General features: G+C 38.7%; 1 protein-coding gene across 39 annotated transcripts in view; it reads left to right on the top strand.

Annotated features, from left to right (window-relative positions):
- The window catches only part of MBTD1 (mbt domain containing 1), a 75604-nt gene that overhangs the window by 6319 nt on the left and 44447 nt on the right, over positions 1 to 24838 (top strand). For 22 of the 39 annotated variants that reach the window (XR_002337183.1, XM_021067227.1, XM_021067229.1 and 19 more), the window contains one exon: positions 20474 to 20675. Coding sequence is in view for 34 of the 39 variants with exons in the window: in XM_021067227.1 (XP_020922886.1) it covers positions 20522 to 20675 (154 nt within the window). In the remaining 5 variants the exon portion in view is untranslated. Of the gene's footprint in view, positions 1 to 14610; positions 14754 to 20473; positions 20676 to 24838 lie in introns of all 39 variants that reach the window. The other 17 variants (XM_021067232.1, XM_021067235.1, XM_021067216.1 and 14 more) reach the window with 3 other exon arrangements.

The raw sequence follows: 24838 nt of genomic DNA, 5'->3' as shown, positions 1-24838 counted from the left end.
CTGATAAGCCCAAGCTCCCGATCCCTCCCACTCCCTCCCCCTCCCATCAGGCAACCACAAGTCTCTTCTCCAAGTTCATGATTTTCTTTTCTGAGGAGATGTTCATTTGTGCTGGATATTAGATTCCAGTTATAAGTGATATCATATGGTATTTGTCTTTGTCTTTCTGGCTCATTTCACTCAGTATGAGATTCTCTAGTTCCATCCATGTGCTGCAAATGGCATGATGTCATCCTTTTTTATGGCTGAGTAGTATTCCATTGTGTATATATACCACATCTTCCGAATCCAATCATCTGTCGATGGACATTTGGGTTGTTTCCATGTCCTGGCTATTGTGAATAGTGCTGCAATGAACATGCGGGTGCATGTGTCTCTTTTAAGTAGAGCTTTGTCCAGATAGATGCCCAAGAGTGGGATTGCAGGGTCATATGGAAGTTCTATGTATAGATTTCTAGGGTATCTCCAAACTGTTCTCCATAGTGGCTGTACCAGTTGACATTCCCATCAGCAGTGCAGGAGGGTTCCCTTTTCTCCACAGCCCCTCCAGAACTTGCTATTTGTGGATTTATTAATCATGGCCATTCTGACTGGTGTGAGGTGGTATCTCATGGTAGTTTTGATTTGCATTTCTTCTGTAAGAGTTTTATAAGGAAGAATGTTCGTCAGTGTGGCAGTCATGTTAGGAAAATGAAATTCTATGATAGATGACTTCTTCCTACGTTTTGTCATACAACAACCTCTGTTTGATTTTTCATTATGGAAGTGTTGCATATTTGCTGTTTAAAAAAAGAAAATGGGGGGTTCCTATCCTGGCTCAGCATAAACAAATCTGACTAGCATACATGAGGACTTGGGTTTGGTTCCTGGCTTCGCTCAGTGGATTAAGGATCTTGCATTGCCATGAGCTGTGGTGTGGTTCACAGACGCAACTCAGATCTGGCCTTGCTATGGCTGTGGCGTAGGCCAGCAGCTACAGTTCCAATTCGACCCCTAGCCTGGGAACCGCCTTATGCCTTAGGTACGGCCCTAAAAAGACAAAAAATAAATAAAAGAGGAGTTCCCTTTGTGGCACAGTGGAATCAAATCCAACTGGGAACCATGAGGTTGCCAGTTCGATCCCTGGCCTTGGTCAGTGGGTTAAGGATCTGACGTTGCTGTGAGCTGTGGTGTAGGTCACAGAGGCTGCTTGGATCTGATGTTGCTGTGGCTGTGGTATAGGCCTGCAGCTACAGCTCTGAATAGACCCCTAGCCTGGGAACCTCCATATGCTGTGGGTGCTGCCCTAAAAAAAAAAAAAAAAAAAAATACAATAAATAAATAAATGAAAAAAAGAAAAGGAAAAGGAAAAGATTGGAGTTCCCGTCGTGGCGCAGTGGCTAACGAATCCGACTAGGAACCATGAGGTTGCGGGTTCGGTCCCTGCTCTTGCTCGGTGGGTTAACGATCCGGCGTTGCCGTGAGGTGTGGTGTAGGTTGCAGACTCGGCTCGGATCCCGCGTTGCTGTGGCTCTGGCGTAGGCCGGTGGCTGCAGCTCCGATTCAACCCCTAGCCTGGGAACCTCCATATGCCGCGGGAGCGGCCCAAGAAATAGCAACAACAACAAAAAAAGACAAAAAAAAAAAAAAAAAGAAAGAAAAGGAAAAGATAAAATTATCCTCTCAGCCCATTCTCACCTTGTTAATAGTTTAGCTTTTCCTTTTGGGATCTTTCTAAATGCGTAAACAAACATGGATATATCAATCTGTGCATATACCAGCATGTATTGTTTCTTTTGGTAAAAAATGAGTCATGCTATTCATATTTGGCAGTTCGCTTTTTTTCACTCCGTGTTTTACCTGTTGTTAATCATTCCCCTAATGATGATTAGATTGCTTTCGGTTTGTCACTATTACATTATTACTGTAAGAAATATCCTTCCACTTAGATTCCTGTGTCCTGTGAGTATTTCAGATTCCTAAAAGCAAAATTCCCTGATCAAAAGGCATACTTATTTTTAAATTTTCATAAGTAATACAAATTGCCTTCCAAGAAGATAGCATATATTTGCCTTCATACCAAGCATACATGAGTGCTGTTTCTCCCACAGAAAAAATTGCTCAATGCCTGATATCAGTCTCAATTTTTACCAGTTTATTGAATTTTTTAGAGGTAGCTCATACTTTATAAAAATCAAAAGTGGAGCTCTCTTGTGGCACAATGGGTTAAGGATCCAGCATTGTCACTGCGGCAGCTCAGGTCACTGCTGTGCCGTGGGTTCCATCTTTCTTCCAGGAACTTCCACATGCCACAGGCACAGCCAAAAAAAAAAAATTAAAAGTTTGGAGTTCCCGTCGTGGCGCAGTGGTTAACGAATCCGACTAGGAACCATGAGGTTGCGGGTTCGGTCCTGCCTGCTCAGTGGGTTAACGATCCGGCGTTGCGTAAGCTGTGGTGTAGGTTGCAGACGCGGCTCGGATCCTGCGTTGCTGTGGCTCTGGCATAGGCCGGAGGCTACAGTTCCGATTCGACCCTAGCCTGGAACTCATATGCGAGGAGCGGCCAAAAAAAAAAAAAAAAAAAAAAAAAAAAAAAAAAAAAAAAAAAAAAAAAAGTAATACACACACTGGATAGTATCATGTAAACAATAATACAGAAGTACACCCCAAAAGGATACCTTGCAGCATTTCTTTCTCTTTCCAGTTCAGCTTTTTTTTTAATATAATGATTTTGATTTTTTCCATTATAGCTGGTTTTCAGTGTTCTGTCAATTTTCTACTGTACAGCAAGAAGACCCAGTCACACATACATGTATACGTTCTTTTTTCTCACGTTATAATGCTCCATCATAAGTGACTAGATATAGTTCCCAGTGCTATACAGCAGGATCTCATTGCTTATCCATTTCAGCTTTCACGAGACAACTTAGTTTTTTTATCTTTTTGATTTGGTATCTGTCTCTATAATTCTAAATATTAGCCATATGTTACTTGGTGTATGAACTTTAGATATTATCTTTTGACTTCCTCTGTGGTGAATGAGGAGTTACTGTATATGCCCTAATATTAGGAAGAGTTTTCTCATCTGTAATCGTTCTGTCCCCTTATATTCAAGCCCTTGAGTAGTCATCTAACATGATTATTGTTTTATTTTGAAAAGTAAGGTGTTCCAAAAGGCACATTATCTGAAACAATTTTATTTGATCTTTGTTTTCTGTGCTTATAGAAGTTAGTTCATAGCACCATAATTAAGAAAGAAAAAAGAGGAAATGTTAAAATTGAACATTATTCCCTGGATTCATATTGTTAGTGTTCATTTTAGCTTTATGACCTTTTGCAGATTTGAACCTCTGCTTCCTCATGTGTAAAATGTAAGTACTAATAGTTGTAGGGACTACATGCAGTACTACAAGTTAAGTGCTTAAAAATGTCTCTGGCACATACTGAGCATCTTGTTAGTTGTAATACTTGTATTACTAATCATAACAGACTTTGTACAAATCGGTAACAAGAAATGGTTCATAAAGTTATTAGGGATTTATGATGTGATTCTGAATCAAATTTGATAAAAATGAAAAAGATTTATACTCTGGAAAACTGTGAGGTAATACAAAAAGTGAATCTATTGTGTGACATGTGAAATGTTTTAGAAAATGACAAAAGAGGAGTTCCCGTCGTGGCTCAGTGGTTAACGAACCCAACTAGTATCCATGAGGATGCAAGTTCGATCCCTGGCCTTGCTTAGTGTGTTAAGGATCCGGCGTTGCTGTGATCTGTGGTGTAGGCTGGCAGCTACAGCTCCAATTTGACCCCTAGCCTGGGAACCTCTGTATGCTGCAGGTGTGGCCCTAAAAAGACAAAAGACAAAAAAAAAAAAAAAAAAACAACAGAAAATGACAAAAGAAATACTTCTAAACTATTTCTAATATGTTCTAACATACTATTCAGATGTGTATAGACTTCCAAGTCTGGAGAACAAGCAGAAGCCTGATGTAATTTTCCCACCCATCTACCTATAAACCAATAAAGAACACATAGAAATCACTTGTTACCGCTGCCTTCAGCATTGAGAAACAGATTACCACATGGAGTTCCCATCATGGCACAGCAAAAACCAATCCGACCAGGAACCATGAGGTTGTGGGTTCAATCCTCAGCCTCGCTCAGTGGGTTAAGGATCCGCCGTTGCTGTGAGCTGTGGTGTAGGTTGCAGACGCAGCTTGGATCTGGCGTTGCTGTGGCTGTGGTGTAGGCAGTGCTTTAAGGGAAGGAGTGAAGACATAAAGACTTCAAGTCATAAAGAGAAAGAAGGAAAAATAATCTTTCAGAAAAAGAAAGTGTTCTTAAATTAGGAACCCTGACTGTGAAATGAATAGAAAAGAATGGGTCACATTCATACAGAACTCTTTAAGAAAAAACATCATGAAGGAGTTCCCATCGTGGCTCAGTGGAAATGAATCTGACTAGCATCCATGAGGATGCAGGTTCGATCCCTGGCCTCGGTCAGTGGATTAAGGATCCGGTGTTGCTGTGAGCTGTGGTGTAGGTCACAGACTCGTCTCAGATATGGTGTTGCTGTGGTGTGGACCAGCAGCTGTTAACTCCAATTCGACCCCTAGCCTGGGAACCTCCATATGCCATGGGTGCAGCCCTAAAAAAAAAAAAAAGAAAGAAAGAAAGAAAAAGAAAAAAACAATATAAATCTAAGCATATTGGCTGATGAAAATCTCTCTTCCGCCAACCAAAAAAAAAATGTGAGTCAGAAGAAAATTGACACAATAATACTCAAAACCAATATTTAAACAGAATAGAAAGGGACAAAAAGCAGGAAGGAATAAAGTCAGATTAGGGTAAATTGAGAAAAGAGAAGGAAAAAATATCAGAAATGAAGACTGGAGTTCCCTGGTTGCTCAGCACGTTAAGGATCCAGCATTGTCATTGCCACGGCTTGCGTTCGATCCTGGCTGGGAAACTTCCACATGCTGAGGGCAAGGGGGGAAGAGATGAAGACTAAGTTACAAGTTTCCCAGCAAACAATAGTCAAACACAAATAAAATAAAAGACATAGAAGAAAAACAGGAAAACAAGAGAATGGACGTGAGATTTTTTTTAATCTACAGTTTCAGTGAAAGATGGTTCTGAAAAGTCTTACAGGTATTGACGTCTCAAGAAGGAAAAACAAAACCATGTTTAAAACCATAATCCAAGAAAACTTTCTGGAATAAAAGATCTGCATGTTGAATGCATCAAAAGTTCATAACAAGATAAAACTCTAGGATATATTCTAGTAAAGATATACAACCTTAAAGATACAGAAAAATTCTCAACCCCCAGGCAAAAAGATGAAATAACTTACAAGGACCAGATAATTAGAATGGTATCGGGTTTCTCAAAAGCAACATACAGGGAGTTACCTTGTGGCCTAGCAGATTAAGGATCCAGCATTGTCACTGCAGTGGCTCAGGTCACTGCTGTCGTCCAGGTCTGATCCTTGGTCCAGGAATTTCTGCATGCTGTCGGCATGGCCACAAAAACGCAGCAATATACAAAGCAAAACAATAGTTGAGAAGCATAAGGAAAGAAAAACCAAAGATTCTATATCCAGTCAACTATCCTTCAAGACTGTAGAGTATCAATTTTGAACATGCCTAGAGCTAAGAGAATACTGTACTCTCTAGTCCTTCCTGGAAACAATTAAAGGATGTCCTTCATCTAGAAAAGGTATTTGGGAAATTTTCTAAAAACTGACAGTATTTTATATCTTTTTGAACTAAGGATAAAACCAAAAGTAGTGACGTACATAAAAGAAGAGTACATAATTGTTACAGGTTTTGAGAAAGCAGAAAGAATGCAGCTAAAAAATATGGGAGGGGAAAGGGAAAGAAAAGGAGACAAACCAAAATAATTGATGACAATGTTTAGCTATCACTCAGGATTTAAAGGATACCATCTGAAACTGAAAGAAAAGGTTAGATAAGAAAAAAGTTACCTGGGGAGTTCCCATCATGGCTCAGTGGTTAACGAATCTGACTAGGAACCAAGAGGTTGCGGATTCAATCCCTGGCCTTGCTCAGTGGGTTAAGGATCCGGCATTGCCGTGAGCTGTGGTGTAGGTTGCAGACGCGGCTCAGATCCCATGTTGCTGTGGCTCTAGCGTAGGCCGGTGGCTACAGTTCCAATTGGACCCCTAGCCTGGGAACCTCCATATGCCACGGGAGCGGCCCTAGAAAAGGCCAAAAAAGGCAAAAAAAAAAAAAAGTTACCTGGAACAGTAAATGACTAATTCAAAAGTAAGCACTGGGAAAAAAAAAGTACAAACCTTCCAAAATACAGAAAGAAATTTTTTAAAGACCAGCCAAACAAAACCATCATGAAGTGAAAAATGAGTGTAAATATTATGTAATGTAGTCAGCAGTTCATCATAATATGACAGAATTGAAATCAAACATACCAGTCATATCACTGGTATAATATGATATTGATATGATATCACTGGTATGATGGTATGATAATTGCTGAGGATTCCCTCAAGAATTAAAAATATTTTCAAATTGGATCAAAAAAACAAAAACCAGTGCCCATTATGGCTCAGTGGTAACGAACCTGACCTAGTATCCATGAGGATGCAGGTTTGATCCCTGGCCTCACTCCATAGTTAAGGATCCGGTGTTGTGAGCTGTGGTGTAGGTTGCAGACACAGTTCGGATCCACTGTGGCATACCTAGACTGGCAGCTGCAGCTCTGATTTGACCCCTGCAGCAACAGTCTGTGTAAATCAGAAGCTATTAAAAATGCAAGTAGAAGAAACACTAAAAATTGGAGACTTTAATTCTCTTAGCACGAGATAGATGTTATAGATAAAAAATAAGAATATGAAAAGTCTGAACCACAAAATAAGGTAGACCTTCAGGTATATCCATCACTACATCCTAATGATATAGAATATGCTGTATTTCAAACACAGGATATTCACAAAAAGTGTTGCTCTATTAGGAAAATATCAGTAGGTCCCATTCAAGAAACCAAGCAAAAAGCAAAAGGATACATTTTGAAATGTAGAAACCTATCACATGTTAGAGAGCCTTCTACAAGAATGTTCATAGGAAAAAAAATGTATTAACTGAATCCATGCAAGTATAGAGAAAAAAAAAAAATGTTCATAGCAGTTTTATTCATGGTAGTCAAATCTTGGTGGAGAATAGAGTAATATATTGATAGAGAATATATTGATAAAGCACAATATTACTGAGGAGTAAGAAGCAATGAGCTAGTATACATGCAATAACATAAATAAATCTCAAAAATACTATGATGAGTGAAATAGATACAAACTTGTCTGTGTAACTTTATTGTATTTATGTACAATCTTAAATATATGCAAAATTAACCAATGGTGCTAAAACCCAAGGGAGGAGAAAAACTGTTAGAGGGCAGGAGGGAGCTTTCTAGAGTGACAGAAAAATTCTGCATCTTGATGTGCATTCAGAATTATACCTCAGGAGTTCCTTTTATGGTTCAGTGGAAACAAATCTGACTAGCATCCATGAGGAGGCAGGTTTGATCTCTGACCTTGCTCCGTACGTAGGTTAAGGATCTGGCGTTGCCATGAGCTGTGGTGTAGGTCACAGACACGGCTTGGATCTGATGTTGCTGTGGCTGTGGTGTGGACCAGCACCTGCAGCTCCAGTTCGACGCCTAGGCTGGGAACCTCCGTATGCTGCAGTTGCAGCCATAAAAAAGAGAAGAAAAGAAAAAATTATGCCTCAACTGGGAGTTCCTTGTGGCCTAGCAGGTTAAGAATCTGGCATTGTCACTACAGCAGCTTGGGTCACTGCTGTGGTGCAGGTTTGATTCCTGGCCCAAGGAACTTCCACATGCTGCAGGCCCAACCAAAAACCCCAAAATTATGACTCAATTAAAAAAAAAAAAAAAAGTTCCCATCGTGGCTCAGTGGTAATGAACCCTAGTAATATCCATGAGGATACGGGTTAAATCCCTGGCCCCCTCAGTGGGTTAAGGATCCGTGTTGCCAGGAACTGCGGTATAGGTCACAGAAGCAGCTCGGATCTGGTGTGGCTGTGACGTAGGCCGGCAGCTGCTGCTCCAGTTCAACCCCTAGCCTGGGAACTTCATATGCCATATGTGTGGCCCTAGAAAGCAAAAGAAAAAAAAAAAAGAAAAGAAAAAGGAAAAACAAATTTGTCAGGGGTATATCTCACAAAACACCAGGCCCAAATGATTTCACAAGGGAGTCTGCAAAACCTTTTAGAAACCATGTAGACTCAATGCTGTATGAATCATTTCAGACCATAGAAAATGAAGGCAAACTTTCTAATCTTTGTGCAGCAAGAGTAATACCAGTTTCTAAGCCTGATAATGATAGTGCAGAAAGATGAAAGTTAGACATTTATGAATATCAGTGCAAAATCTTAAATGTTGTGCAGCCTCTAACATTAAAATACACTGTGATGAAGTGAGCTTTATAGAAGGAATACAGGAATGATTCGAAATTTGGAACTCTATTAATATGATTTACAATATTAATAGCTTTAAGGAGAACAATTATTCTATTTATAGGTGCTGGGAAAGTCTGTGACAAGGTTCAACGCCTATTCCTAATAAAAACTTTTGAGTAAACAGGAATGGATAGATTCTTCCTTAACATGATTTTCATAAATACACTCACATTCACACATTTATACACATAACCTTAATCCTAAAGTAGCATCTTAATAGAGAAACACTAAGATCAGAAAGAAAGGAGAAAAGAAAAAATGAAACAGAAGGTATCCATTGTCTCTCCAATTTTTTTTTTTTTTTCCTTTCTGTTCCTGTGGCATGTAGAAGTTCCCAGGCCAGGGATCTAACTTATGCCACAACAGTGATAAAGCTGGATCCTTAACTGCTAGACTACCAGGGAACTCCCATCTCCACTATTTAACATTGTACTAGAAATATGAACCAATACAATTAGGAAAAAGAAAATATAGGCATAGTGGGAAAGAAATAAAAGTTTTTGGAGTTCCCGTTGTAGTTCAGTGGGTTAAGAATCTGACTAGTGTCCATGAGGACGTGGGTTCCATCCCTGGCCTTACTCTGTGGGTTAAGGATCTGGCGTTGCCATAAGCTGCTGCATAGGTTGCAGATGCAGCTCGGATCCAGCATTGCTGTGACTGGTGTAGGTTGGCAGCTGCAGCTCCAATTCGACCCCTAACCTGGGAACCTCCATATGCCATAGGGTGTGGCCCTAATGATAAAAAATTAAAAAGTTTTTTTTTTTTTTTCTTTTTTCTTGCTATTTCTTTGGGCCGCTCCCGCGGCATATGGAGATTCCCAGGCTAGGTAGGGGTCTGTTGGAGCTGTAGCCCGGGGCCTACGCTGGAGCCACAGCAACGCCAGATCCGAGCCGCATCTGCAACCTACACCACAGCTCATGGCAAGGCCGGATCGTTAACCCACTGAGCAAGGGCAGAGACCGAACCCGCAACCTCATGGTTCCTAGTCGGATTCGTTAACCACTGCGCCACAACGGGAACTCCTAAAAAGTTTTTTAAAAAAGATTTCTTTGAAGGTGACATGCTAACTTATCTGGAAAGCCCTAGAGAATCAATAACAAAACTTTAAAAATAATTTAGCAAGATTGAAGTTTATAAAATAATAAATATTAATGTACTCAATAACCAATTCCACAATATAATAAAAGGGAAAACTGAATTTACATTAGCCAGAAAAAGTAAATAAAGTACTTACATTCATAAGGAATTGCCTCTAAACAAAAGTTGCTTAAAAGCTTATATGATGCAGACTATAAAGCATTCATTGCTCCTTGTTACGACATCTCAACCACATGGAGATGTCACTTCTTCCTAAGTTATAAATATAATGAGACCCTAATAAAAAATACCATCAATTTGTGGTATAGAGCTAAACTAATTAATACGAATGTTCATTTGAAAAAATAAACATGCAAGAATATCAAAACATTAAAAGGAAGATCTTTGAGAAGATATCTAGGCCTACCAGATATCAAAATATACTTGGAAGCCTCTATAATTTAAAAAGCAAGATACTGGCACATGAATAGACAGACCAGTAAAACAGTATAAAGGTCAGATATGGACATGATTGTGTATGGAAACCTAGTACTTAAAGTGGTATTTCAAATCATGACAAAGTGGACATTTTAGTAAAAGGTACTGGCACAACTAGATAGCCAGTTGGGAAAAGATAATATTAGGTCCCTTCACACCATACTTAAGAGACAATGGATCAGAGATGTAAATATCGAAAGCTATACACATAGTAAGAAAATATGGGTTAATTTTTATATACTATGCCGTATGGGAAAATTTGCTAACTATGATTCAAAGTAATAAGGTACAATAAAAGAAAATACTGACAAATTTTAGTACAGTAAAAGATTTTTGATTACACGGTAAAAAAAAAAAACTCCATAAGCCAGATCAGAATTTGCCATATATATAACAGATAAGGGTAAATTTAGGATAGATTCCTAAATGTAATTTTGAAAAAAACATTTAAAAAATTAAAAACCTAAAAAAAGGACAAAAGGTAATAACAGAGAAGTCCACACACACGAGAAGAAATGAAAAACTGTGTGTTGAAGTGTACTGGGTTTTTGTTTGTTTGCTTTTTGTTTTTCTTTTTTCTTTTTTTCTTTTCTTTTTTCTTTTTTGCTTTTTAGGGTCATACCTGCACCACATGGAAGTTTCTGGGCTAGGGATTGAATCCAAGGTACAGCTGCCAGCCTGCACCACAGCCACAACAACACCAGATCCAAGCTGCCTCTGTGACCTATGCCACAGCTTGTGGCAACACCAAATCCATAACCCACTGAACAAGGCCAAGGATCAAATACACATTTTTAGGGATACTAGTTCATTTCTTAACCTGCTGAGCCACAGTGAAAACTCCCAATATACCAGTTTTTAATACCAGTCCCCACTAAAAAGGATGAGAGTTCCTTGGAGAAATGATAGATTTCAGAGCTAGAGCAGCATAGGTATAAAATTATCCTAAAATATTTTCAAATCCCAGAAAGTAAGGCATTACTCAGAAATTCACATGGGCATGTCAAAATGCCATGAGTCAGTTCAACAGGATCCTAGTAGCCAAATCTGAGATAATTTGACCCCTGAAATAATTAAGGACAGTAATGAATTATAAACCTTTGACAGAGGGGAGTTCCCACTGTAGAACAGTGGGTTAATGATCAGCTTGTCTCCGTGGAGGCGCTGGCTCCATCCCTTGCACAGTGGGTTAAGGTTCCAGCATTGCTGCAGGTATGGTGTAGGTCATAGTTTCAGCCGGATTTGATCCCTGGCCACGGAACTTATATATGCCACAGGGACAGCCAAAGAAAAAGAAATATATGTGTGGGTCTATTTTTGAACTCTATTTCTGTTGATCTCTTTGTCTTTATGTCAAAATCCCACTGCCTTGATAGTGTAGCTTCGTCATATATCTTGGAGTCAGGAAACTTAAGTCTTTCAACTTTGTTCTTCTCAAATTTGTTTTAGCTATTCTGGATCCTTGCATTTCCATGTGAATTTTAAAATCAGCTTATCAGTTTGTACCCTGAAATCTCCTTTGTTTTGATCACATGTGTTGAATCTATAAATCAGTTTGGGAAGAATTGGCATTTTAACGATACTGATTCTTCTGATCTGTGAATACAGTACATCTTTATTTAGATCTTTAACTTTTTCAGCAACATTCAGTAGTTTTCATAGTATCAGTCTTGCACATCTTTTGGCAGTTTTATCTGAATTATTTCATAATTTTTATGCTATTGTGGTATTTTCTTATTTCAGTGTCTTGGGTTTTTGTTTTTTTTTTTTTTTTTTTTTTGCCAGTATATAGAAATACAGCTGATTTTTCTGTATTGATATTTTGTCCCTGCATTCTTGCCATACACACTTGGGATTAGCCTAAGTAGCTTTTTGTATGTTTATCAGATTTTTTATAATCATGGTATCTGGGAATAAAGATGTTTTTATCTTTCTTTCCAGTCTGGATTCTTTTATTATTTTTTTTCCTTATTCCACTGGCTAGAATAAAAGTGGCAAAAGCAGACATACTGGGTAACATCTAGATTTTCACCGTTAAATTTGATGCTAGCTTTAAGATTTTCCTAAATGTTCTTTATGGGGGGGAAGAAATTTTCTTCTATTCCTAGTTTGCTGAGGGTTTTTAAAATCACAAATAGGTCTTAGATTGTGTCAAATGCTTTTCCTGCATCTCTTGATAATCATATGACCTTTCTTTTTAAGTCTATTAATGTTAATTAATGTTCAAATATTGAATTATCTTTGCATTCCTGGGAGAAACCCACTTGGCCATCTTATATTATTCTTTTTTTTTTTTTTTTGGCTTTTTAGCTTTTTGCCTTTTCTAGGGCCATTCCTGCAGCATATGGAGGTTCCCAGGCTAGGGGTCTAATTGGAGCTGTAGCTGCCAGCCTACACCACAGCCACAGCAATGCCAGTTCCAAGCCGTGTCTCCAACCTACACAGCTCACAGCAATGCTGGATCCTTAACCCACTGAGCAAGGCCAGGGATCGAACCCGAAACCTCATGGTTCCTAGTCAGATTTGTTAACCACTGAGCCACGATGGGATCTCCCTATGTTATTCTTTTTATATATTGTTCTATTCAGTCTGCTAAAATTTAGTTAGGAATATTTGCATCCTGGAGTTCCTCTTGTGGCAAAGCGGAAACGAATCCAGCCAGTATCCATGAGGACACAGTTCTGATCCCTGGCCTCACTCAGTGGTTCAGGCATCTGGTGTTACCGTGAGCTGTGGTGAAGGTTGCAGACTCAGCTCGGATCCCAGGTTGCTGTGGCTGTGGCGAAGGCTGGCAGCTGTAGCTCCGATTAGACCCCTAGCCTAGAAACCTTCATATGCCATGTGTGTGGCCCTAAAAAGAAAAAAAAAAAAAGATTGCATCCTATCTTCATGAGTAATACTGTTCTGTGGTTCTCTTGTAATGGCTTTGTCTAGTTTTGGAATCAGAGTAATGCTGGCCTAATAGGATGAATTGGAAACTTTTTCATCCTCTTCAGTTTCCTAGAAGAGTTGGTATAAAATCAGTAGTATTTCTTAAGTAGTAGTCTCCAGGGAAGTCATTTGGACCTGGAGTTTTCTTTGTGTGAATATTTTTAAGTACAGATTTAGTTTCTTTACCTATTCAGGTTATTGTAGTTATTTACCTTTTCAGGTTATTATAGTTATTTACCTGTTCAGGTAATGTGTTTCTTTATGGTGAAATTTGGTTTTCTGTCTTTCAAGAATATGTCCATTTCTTTTAAACTGTCAAATTTATTAGCATAAGGTTGTTGGTAATATTATTAATCTCCTGTTAATATCTATAGAATCTGTAGTGATGTCACTTCATTTGTGATATTGGAAATTTTGTCTTTTCTCCTTTTTTCTCTATCTCTGTTTTAAGGTTAATCAGTCTCACTGATCTTGTTAAAGAACGAGCTTTTGATTTCATTTTTTCTTTTTACTTTCTTTTTTTTTTTTTTTTTGGCATACCCACAGCATGTGAAAAGTTTCCAGGCCAGAGATTGAACCCTTGCCACCACAGTGGCCTAGGCTGCTGAAGTGACAATGCCAGATCTTTAACACACTGTGATACAGAGCTCCTAGTTGATTTTCACTTGGAGCTTTGAGTGTAGGTTTTCTGGTAAGAATTTTTTCCCTTTAGAAATTTGAAGGCATTGCTCTTGTTTATCTCGTTATTGAGAAGTCCACTGATATCCTAATTCCTTTCTCTCTCTCTCTCTTTTTTTTTTTTGGTCTTTTGTCTTATAAGGGCTGCACCTGCGGCACATGGAGGTTCCCAGGCTAGTGGTCCAGTCAGAGCTGTTGCTGCCAGCCTACACAACAGCCACAGCAAGGCCAGATCTGAGCTGCATCTGTGACCTACACCACAGCTCACAGCAACGCCACATCTCCAACCCACTGGACGAGGCCAGGGATCGAACCCGCAACCTCATGGTTCCTAGTTGGATTCATTTCCACTGCGCCATGACAGGAACTCCTCTTTCACTTTTTATGTGATATTTCTATTGAAGCTTTTAGCATGACTGAGTTCTATAATTTTTATAATGATGTACCTAGGTATAGTTTTGTTGTTTTGTTTTGTTTTTTGAAGACTAATTAAGCTGGACTTACTTACATGGTCTCTCAATATAGAAGCTCTGTCTTTTGATCCTGGAATTTTTGTTGTATTTTTTTCTTTTTTCTGTTTGTTTTCTTTCTTGATATCTCTGTTCTTTGGATTTTGTATCTTCCGGATTTAACTTTTATGCTTTTTATAATCTGGCTGTTTGTATGTATATCCACAACACATGCTTTTTAAAAGATTTCTTTGATTTTGTTATCCATTTACTAATTTATTGTTCCGCCTTTTCTGTTTTTTAAATTCCAAGATCTATCTTGTTCAACAGTAGTATCCTGTTCTTAACATTTCTGAAGAATTGTTTTCACTTTTTTTGAAGTTTTCTTTTGCGCCTTGTATTACTTCTGTTTTCTATGGATTCTTTTTTTCTGAAGATTAGTTGCAGTCTTTCACTCTTTTTTTTTTTTTTTTTGGTTGCAGCACGCAACTGCTTGATGTGGGTTCTCAATTCTCAAATCAGGGATTGAACCCAGGCCACAGCAGTGAAAGTACAGAGTCCTAACCCCTAAACCACCAAGGAAATTCCCTGGTCTTTCACATTCTTAAGAGGCCTTTCTCAAAAGGTTGGTAATACTTGCCTGTTTATTCATGTTTAATGGTTAGTTACTAATCAACTGATGGAACTAAATGTGCCTAAGTTGGGCTTGTTGACTAGTGAAATTCACTGTTGTGATTGGTTACTTTTTTTTTTTTCCTTTTTGAGCAGCACCCAGGGCATATGGGAATTCCCAGGCTAGGGGTCTAATCAGCTGCAGCTGCCAGCCTATGCCACAGCTCACAGCAGTGCCAGATCCTTAACCCACTGATCGCAGTCAGGGATCAAACACGCATCCTCATGGATACTACTCAGGTTCATTACCTCTGAGCCACAACAGGAACTCCAGTATAAAGAATATATAACCAATTACAACTTTAAATCTTTTCTCTGATTTGCTTTTTTTACTGTAATCTGTTTAGATGTGGGTTTCTTTTTGTTGTGCTTAATATACATCGTAGTTCTATCTGAATTCATGTTTCTATTTTTTGGTTTTGTTTGTTTATTTGTTTTTTGGGTTTGTTTTGTTTTGGTTTGGTTTGGTTTTGCCTTTTTCTAGCGCTGCTCCTGTGGCACATTGGAGGTTCCAGACTAGGGGTCTAATCGGAGCTGTGGCCACCAGCCTACACCAGAGCCACAGCAACTTGGGATCCGAGCCACGTCTGCGACCTACACCACAACCCACAGCAACGCCGGATCCTTAACCCACCGAGCAAGGCCAGGGATCGAACCCTCAACCTCATGCATGGTTCCTAGTCGGATTCGTTAACCACTGAGCCACGACGGGAACTCCCCTGTTTCTGTTATTTCTTCAACATTCTCAGCCAATATCTCATTCAGCTTTACTTTTTTCCATTCTCCGTATTCTCTCCTTTGAGAATTCTAACTGACATTTATTAGATCTTTACATTCAGTGCTCTTTTAACCTTTTATTTTCTATGTTTCTGTTCTTTGCTGTTTGGGATTTCTTTTTTTTTTTTTTTTTTTAATGTTTATCTTCCATTTCCCCAGTTATTTTTCAGTCAGGTCTAATCTGCTTTTATCACATCCATCAATGTTTTTTGTTGTTTTTTATTTTTATTTTTATTTTGGCTGTGCCCACAGCATGTGGAAGTTCCCAGGCCAGGGATGGAATCTGAGCCACAACGGTGATAATACCGAATCCTTAACCACTAGGCCACCAGGGAGCTCCTGTGTTTATTTCTTCTTTGTTCTTATAGGGTTATTTTATATTCTGTCTCTGTCAGTTCCAGTGCATAACTATTTGGGATTCCTCATCTCTTTGTGCTGACACTTGGTTTGTGGTGGATTGCTTAGTATGCGTTTGATATTTGATTTTACTGATATTTGATAAAAATCTTTGGGAATGCTGAAAGACCTGAATTGTAGGTGATATTTTCCTGAAATGATTTAGGGTTGCTTTTGTTGGGTGTCAAGGGGCACTGGTAGCTTGGAACCACTTTCTTGACCTGGCAACTTTCTGACCGTCTAGGGTGGCGTAAGTTATAACCTCAGGCCTTTGATTGCAAAATCCCAGAGACGCCTCTCCACCCAGAGCATAGACTGAGAGGGTTCTTTTGTAGTCCCCTTTGCACATAGTCAGATTTTTTTCCCATCAGTTTTGCAGCTTTTATTGAAGTTGCATTCTGCTTAAGGGTTTTGGTCTGACGCAAGGCTTTCCAGATAAGCTTCTCACAGTAAATAAATGGTAGGTTTTACATAAGGTCAATTCATTATAATTCATATACATAGTTCACTAGTATTCTATATAACTCTAAGAAAACATACTTGGGGAACAACATTTCCCATGTAGAATACAGCTTCCCGACTTGGATTACATGTATGTCAAGATACTCCTCCCTGTAGCACTTGGGACAGTCAGAGGTCTCAGGCTGGTGCATACAGGGGCCTATTCCCCTCGTGTTATATAGGTGATCATTTTCCATGTGTGCAGGGACCACAGAAGAGATGATAGCTCTAAAACATTCGTCATTAAAGATGCTTTGGAAAAGACTACCTACTATATATCCCTCTTAAATTATTTTAATGTTCATAAGCATATTAAGGGTTTGGAGAGGGCTTCAAAGTAAGGAAAATTTCCCAGATGTGTTTGGCAATAGTACTTTTTCTTTAATGTTAACAGCCTATAACTATTGAAACCAAAATATTTATAATTATTGGCTCCCTGAAAATTTAGGGTTATGTTCTCTAACAAGTTGAGTCAGAATAAGATATCCCCTTTTGACAGTAAGGGTCAGTAAACTGCTAACCAGGCTGGCTGTAAAGTGAACAACAAGCTTAGAAGAAAACTCTGGGTATAAAAGGTCATCTCTGCATGGAATCAGGGTGTATGAATTTATCAGAACTTAGAATTCTAGTCAGTGTTTACTAATTGTATTATTTAGGCATTATGATAAGTACTTCATAGTCTCTTTGTTTTATTTTTTTAATGACTGTACCCACAGCAAATGGAAGTTCCCAGGCTAGGGATCGAATGCAAGCCACAACTGCAGCAACACCAGATAACCCAATGTGCTGGGTTGGGAATCAAACCCGAACCTCTGTACGGACCCAAGTCACTGCAGTCGGTTTCTTAATCCATTGCACCACAGCGGGAACTCCCCATAGTGTCTTAATGGTGCACTCAGGAAAGAAATATATCGAACTTTACCCTGGCCTTCAAGTGTCCTGCTGATCTGTCCACTGCATCCTCCTCCAGCCTCATCTCACACTAGGCACCAGCCACACTGGTCTTTCAGTGCCCCCAGAACATTCCAGGCTGAAAGCCTTCATCTTGCTCCTTTCTTTGCCTGGAATATTCCAGCACTAGATATTCAAGTGACTGCCTTTTTTGTCCTCAGGACTTTGCTCACCAGTGACTCAGTTGACTGCCTTTGCCTTGTTACTCTAATATCATGTGGTCTTGCTTGGATTTCTCCAACCAGTAGACCATAACTTTTATGAGAGCCATGGATCTTGTCTGCTCTGTACAGCCCTTTCTCTTTAGCCTCTCTTATTGTGCAACGCAAAAGTGCTTGATGAATAGTTGTTGAATGTTGAATGTATAAGAGAAGGAAACCTATCCATTTGCCCAAGTTCACGGCTAATAAATGCCAAAGCTGAGTCTCAGACCTCGATCTGTCAGAAGTCTGTGTTGTTAGCACTACACTTACATCTAAACAAGGACTGGAGTTCCCATTGTGGCGCAGCAGAAACAAATCTGACAAGGAACCATGAGGTTGCGGGTTCAATCCCTGGCCTCGCTCAGTGGGTTAAGGATTTGGTGTTGCTGTGAGCTGTGGTATAGGTTGCAGACGTGGCTCAGATCCTACATTGCTGTGTCTGTGGTGTATGCCAGCAGCTGTAGCTCCGATTGGACTCCTAGCCTGGGAACCTCCATATGCTGCAGGTACAGCCCTAAAAAGCAAAATAAATAAATAAACAAACAAGGACGATTCCATTCCCAGCCCCCTTATCAGCTCAAAATATTGTTAGACTTTTCCTTTTGAAAAGCCTTCAGAGTCTTATTTATTCTTCTGAAATCTCCTGGTGGTAGCAGATTTTGATTCTTTAAACATACGTTGGATTTATAGAAATAACCAAAAGTGGGAGTTCCCTTCATGGCTCAGCAGTTAATGAACCCGACTAGGATCCATGAGGATGCAGGTTCAATCTCAGTGGCTTAAGGATCCGGTGTTTCCATGAGCTGTGGTATAGGTCAAAGACACAGTTCAGATCCTCTGTGGCTATGGCATAGGCCGGCAGCTGTAGCTCCGATTCAACCCGTAGCCTAGAAACTTCCATATGCCACAGGTGTGGCCCTAAAAAGCAAAAAAAAAAAAAGAAGAAGAAATAACTGAAAGTTATTCAGAACGAAGTCTGCTAAATAATCAGGCTAGGGAAAACAATAGTGGGGGGATGAGAAAATAATTATAGAGTGACCGTGAACAGTAGACTTTTCTTTTTTAAACTGGGTCTAAAAGAGAGTTCTGAAAGAATAGGTTTTTGGGTTTGTTGTTTTTTTTTTTTAAAAAAAGGAGTTAAAAGTTGTGTCAGTATCAATAGAACATGTACAGCCTCCCAAGGGAGCTTCTTAAAAGAAGATTCATTTGAGTATGTATTTCCATTGTGTGGACTAAGAAACCAGTTTTGTTCCTTTCACAGTTACACCTGATACACGTGAAAATCAGTTTTCCATCTTAATACAAATGTTTAATAGTAGCATATCTGAAAATGACAGTTTATTCAGTAAAACTAAGAGATGCATTTGGATGGTTTTATTTTGTCAAGCTTTGAACAACAGATTTCAGCTTTGCTATTGGCTATATTAAGACATTAAACTAAGGGAGAAAGCAAACTGTGCATTAAGTGTAAGATAATTCCAAAAAAAAATTATAACTGAAGCAAAAGAGTAAAATAGGTGCCAAACTCTGTTAAGAATTTTTTGGTTGATAATTTCTACTACTCTTGTAACTCAATATATGTTTAGTGATGGTTTGATTTTTTTTCCATTTCAGATAGTCTATTTTTTTTTTCTCTTTATTATTTCCTGTTTTCCTTTGACTTTCTTCTCACTAAACATGAAACTTTGGAATTTATTTTAGGAAAAGTTGGAACGTCAGTAGGTATTCATTTTGGAATGTTTTTGTGGCTTAAAGTGAGGGAACATCTTTTAGAGGAACATATGAGTAGCATTCATTGAATGTAATATATAGAATCTTTGTGCTTTTCTTTTGAAAAGGGATTAGTGTTTAGACTGGGTTTTTTCTAACCATTTACATAAAGAAAAAAATATTACTACTTGTAGAAATGCTATCTTTAAATAGCTAAATTGTCTCCAAAATTTAAAATTTTCAATCCCTCCAGAACTTTTAGCAGTGATTTTTAAAAGTATCCATATATTTCCTAGATGTTCTGAATAATAACAGAAATTTACAGTTTTAAAGATAAAAGGCAAATTGAGAAATCTTTTTTTTTTTTTTTTTTTTTTGGTCTTTTTAGGGCCACATGCACCTAAAATGGTGGAGGTTCCCAGGCTAGGGGTTGAATTCAAGCTGTAGCCACCAGCCTACACCACAGCCACAGTAATGCCGGATCATTAACCCACTGAGCGAGGCCAGGAATCGAACCTGCGTCCTCGTGGATACTAGTCAGATTTGTTTCCTCTGAGCCATAACTTGGAACTCCAGAAATCATGTATTGTTTTGTGTATTTCACCACAGGTTTTTGGTTTTTTTTTTTTTTTTCTGTTGTTTTTTGTTTTTGTTTTTGAGAAAAAATAATCTGAACTAATTTCATTTTTATAGAGATGTGCTATATCTAGTTTATAGCAAAACTTGAATTACATGATGATCTTCTGGTTCCCATTCACTGTTTTTATTTATTTATTCATTCATTCATTTTTTTTTTGGTCGCATCCTCTACATGTGGAAGTTCCTGGGGCAGGAATCAAACCTGCACCATGGCAGCAACCCAAGCTGCTGCAGTGACAGTGCTGGGTCCTTAACCCACTGTGCCACAAGGAAACTCTTCCAGTATTTTTTCCATCAGTACTGTTACTCCTGTTAGCTAAGATAATAGCTAATAGATTTGTGTGTCATGAAGTGGAGGGCTCCATTTTGATAATCTTTTCTCAGTCCTAGAAGATTTTCATTTTTCAAGTGTCATTTATCACAGTTGAATGAAGGTCTTTTAGGTGTTGCATATGAGTGCTGTGTCATGTGTTACTGATTTTTTTCTACTTTTAAGACTGAACATTCTTCACAGTCTGAAAGGAAAAGAAGAGACTCATTCGGGATGTTTGACGGTTATGATAGCTGCAGTGAGGACACAAGTAGCAGCTCCAGCTCTGAGGAAAGTGAAGAAGAGGTTGCTCCTTTACCTTCTAACCTCCCAATTATCAAAAACAATGGCCAAGTCTACACATACCCAGATGGTAAATCCGGCATGGGTGAGTATAGATACTTTAGCCTTCACCTGTTACACAGTTTTGTATTTGAGGGGATGTTTTGATTCCATCTCTTCGGTCATTTCCCTTAGAATTTTCAAAGTATAGTTTGAAGAAACAGTGTGAAACTTGTAGTTTTAGATAAGATCACTGGGTTTGTGTTAGATCTCATTATTTTGCCTATTTACCATTTTCCGCAAAAGCAAATAGAACAAAATGAAAACAAAAGGCTGTTGAGAAACTTAATGGGACTTAAATTCCATAATTAAATAATAAATCCTTAGGGAATTAAAAGTAAGATAATAGACTTGCACAGTTGAAAGAGACTCTCAAGGTAAGTCTCCCTACTCTATAACAATTCCTTACAAAATGTTTTCTGGAGCTCCCTGGTGGCTCTCTGGGTTAAAGATTCAGCATTGTCACTGCTATGGTGGGGGTGCAGTCGCTGTCCCAGGAACTTCTGCATGCCACAGGTGCTGCCAAAAAATAAAAAAGGTTTTCTGTTATAACACTTCAGTGATAGGGTATCTCTAATTGCCAGAACATGCTTTGTATTGAACCAAAATTATCCTTGCTCTCACATTTGTCTTTTGATCTTAATTTTGTTTTAGGAAGGTACACAGAGGATAATGCTAATCCTTACTGGGGATACTTCAGATTATGTGGTAGTAGGGTGACAACTTGTCCTGATTTGCCCAAAACTGTCATGGTTTTAGGATTAAAAGTCCCACATCCTGAAAAATACCTCAGGCAAGTGGTTGGTCACCCTATGTGACTAGGGCAGAAGGTGGCTTAGCTTCTTTCTCTCTTTTTCAGGACATTTTGTTTCCATTCAGGCCACCAAAATTGCTTTACCTTTTTTGAAACTAATGCTGAATTTGCAAATAACTGAAATCACATGACCTAGACCAGTTTAAACCAATCTTGTGCTTTTGCTGTTGATTTTTTTTTTCTTTTTTTTTCTTTCTAGGGCCACACCCATGGCACATGGAAGTTCCCAGGCGAAAGGGGTCAAATCAGAGCTGCAGCTGTCGACATATACCACAGCCACAGCAAGGCAGGATCCAAGCTGCATCTGTGACCTCACAGTAACACAAGATCCTTAACCCACTGAGCGAGGCCAGAGATGGAACCCATGTCCTCATGGATACTAGTCAGGTTCATTAACTGCTGACCATGATGGGAACTCGTGCAGTTGATTTTTTTCAAACCAAAAATGTAAAACTTTAAAGTTCTTCATGAAACCTTTGTCTTATTAAATTTCAATCTCAGAAATTTTTTTTTCCTAATTCTGCCACCTAATGTTGGATGCAATATCATCTTATCATCATTTGCAGATTTGATAACAATGCCCCTATAGGTCATATTCTATTCTTTTGATTACGAAGTTGAGCAGTGCAGGGCCTGGTACAGAATCCTGCAGATCATATCAAAGAACTTAACTTCATTTATCAGGACCCACTAGGTGTGGTCATCCAGCTAGTTAAGAACTGCCTAGATGTCTTATACTTCATCTTACATTTCTCAATCTTTATTGACAAAGCTACATGAGAGATTTTATCAAATGAATTAACTCCTGATCGTATATATCTTGCCATGGTTTAGCTATAACATACCAATCTAGTAATCATACATAGCACAAAAGAAATTCCATGTGTGCCAGACTCTGTTTTAAATACTAGAGATACAGATATGAACAATACAGAATAAAATCCCTGATAGAACTTATATCCTAGTCATGGTAATTCTAGTTTGACATGTTCAATTATTATATCAAAGATATAATCTGTTCTAGAATTTTACAACATAATATCATTCAGGGTTTTTTTTCCTTTAGAACACTGTTTTTTTTTTTTCTAATCCTCTGACACCTTACCTTTTTTCCATGATTTCTCATAATTTGTAAGTGCTGATTAACATGAGTCCCTCCAGGTTTTTTTTGTTTTTTGTTTTTTTTCTTTTAATGGCTGCCCCTGAAGCATATAGAATTTCCCAGATCAGGAGTCAAATCAGAGCTGCAGCTGCCAGCCTATGCCACAGCCATAGCAACATCAGATCTAAGCCACATCCTCACAGACACTATGTTGGATTCTTAGCCCGCTGAACCACGACAGGAACCAGCAACGAACTTTTCATAAGGGCACCAAGAACACAGTGGGGAAAGGATAGTCTTTTTCAATAAAACCTGTTGGGAGGTTGGATATCCACATGCAAAAGAATGAAACTGGATCCCTGTCTTAAACTACTCAAAAATAAACTTGAAGTGAGCAAAAAAAAAAAAAAAAAAGGCGGTGGGGTTTACTGTGGGAGGTCATAAACCACAGAGAGATTAACCTAATCATCCTGGCTCTTTTCCATCCTCCACCCATGCAGAACAAACATCCTCTAAGAAGTCAGTCATAATTATCCAAATGTTTTCTGAATCCTTGATAAGCTCCTCTATGTTTCTTTCATTCTGAAGTTGTTCTCTGAGGAGCTGTTTTATTCCAATACTGACCCATGCTTGTCTGCTCTAATATGAGGCCATCCATTTAGCAGGAATGAATATTATAGATTTCAGTCCCATTCAGAGAAGCCATATCATAAAGACTGCTAGCCATCAATAATTGAGCAAGACTGTCTTTCTATAAGCAAATATTGAGCAGAATGGGCCTCTGACAGCAAAGTGGATAAACAAATGTAGTTGGCCTAACATCATCTCCTCTATACTCCGGGAATGGCAAATTAGAGATTTACTTATCTAAAATTTAATTCCTTCTTCAGGGCCAAGTTAATAATTAAAACCAAGAAACTCCTGATTAAACTGGATGTGGAGTATTTTGTAGACAGGGCTGCACTGCACATTTTGGCTTTATTATATTTCTACTTTCTCAGTTAACATCTTAGAGCTGAAACATTCAGCTCTAAGCTTACTAAAAATCACCCTGCTTCTACCTTATCCAAATTATTATCACACTACCCAGGAGATACACTAGCAAATTGTGCAATTGAATGAAACCCACACTTTTCATTTAGGTTCTTGCAACTGCATCATATGTAACAGTATCACTTTTTCTACATTTTGATCAAATAAATTTTTACATAAACTACAAAAAAAGTTAACTTGAAATGGATTAAAATGTAAATGTAAGACTTGAAACTGTAAAACTCTTAAAAGAAAACACAGGAAAAAGGCTCCTTGATGTTGATCTTGGCAGTGATTTCTTATGTTTCCAAAAACATAGGAAACAAAAGCTAAAATAAAAGTGAGATTACATCAAACTAAAGAGGTTCTGCACAGCAAAGGAAACAATAAATTGAAAAGGCCACCTACAGAGTGGGAGAAAATATTTGTGAACCGTATACCTGATAAAGGGTTAATATCTAAATATACAAAGAATTCATATAACTCAATAGAAAAAAAAAAAAAAAAAGGAAACAATCCAGTTAAAAAATGGGTAAAGGCCCTAAATCGACACTTTTTCAAAAGAAGACATACATGTGATCGATCAATAGATACATGAAAAGGTGCTCAACATCTCTGATCATCAGGGAAATGATGATCAAAACCATAACGAGATACCATCTCACACCTGTTAGGTTAGCTAACATCAAAAAGACGAGAAGAGTTCCTATTAAACCCAGTGTCTCTGTGAGGATGTGGGTTCAATTACCTGGCTTTGCTCAGTGGGTTAAGGATTCAGTATTTTCGCATGGGTCTCACATGTAGCTTGGATCCAGTCTTGCCGTGGCTGTGGCCTAAGCCTACACCAGCTCTCAGATTCAACCCCCAGCCCAGAACTTCCATATGCTGCAGGTGTAGCCATAAAAAAGGAAAAAAAAGACAAGATAACAACTGCCAAGGAGGATGTGGAGAAAGGGAACTTTTATACTCTCTTGGTGTTATTGTAAATTGGTATAGCTGTTTTTGAAAACAGTAGAAGGAGTTCCCGTCGTGGCTCAGTGGTTAACGAATCCGACTAGGAACCATGAGGTTGAGGGTTCAATCCCTGGCCTTGCTCAGTGGGTTAGGGATCCGGTGTTGCCATGAGCTGTGGTGAAGGTCACAGATGTGGCTCGGATCCCACGTTGCTGTGGCTCTGGCATATGCTGGGCGGCTATGGCTCCGATTAAACCCCTAGCCTGGGAACCTCTATATGCCGCGGGAGCAGCCCAAGAAATGGCAA

The sequence above is a fragment of the Sus scrofa genome, chromosome 12, assembly GCF_000003025.6.
Source record: "Sus scrofa isolate TJ Tabasco breed Duroc chromosome 12, Sscrofa11.1, whole genome shotgun sequence".
In the NCBI taxonomy this organism is placed as follows: Eukaryota; Metazoa; Chordata; class Mammalia; order Artiodactyla; family Suidae; genus Sus; species Sus scrofa.
Note: the sequence above shows the minus strand (reverse complement) of the source record. Positions and strands in the feature narration are given on the sequence as shown.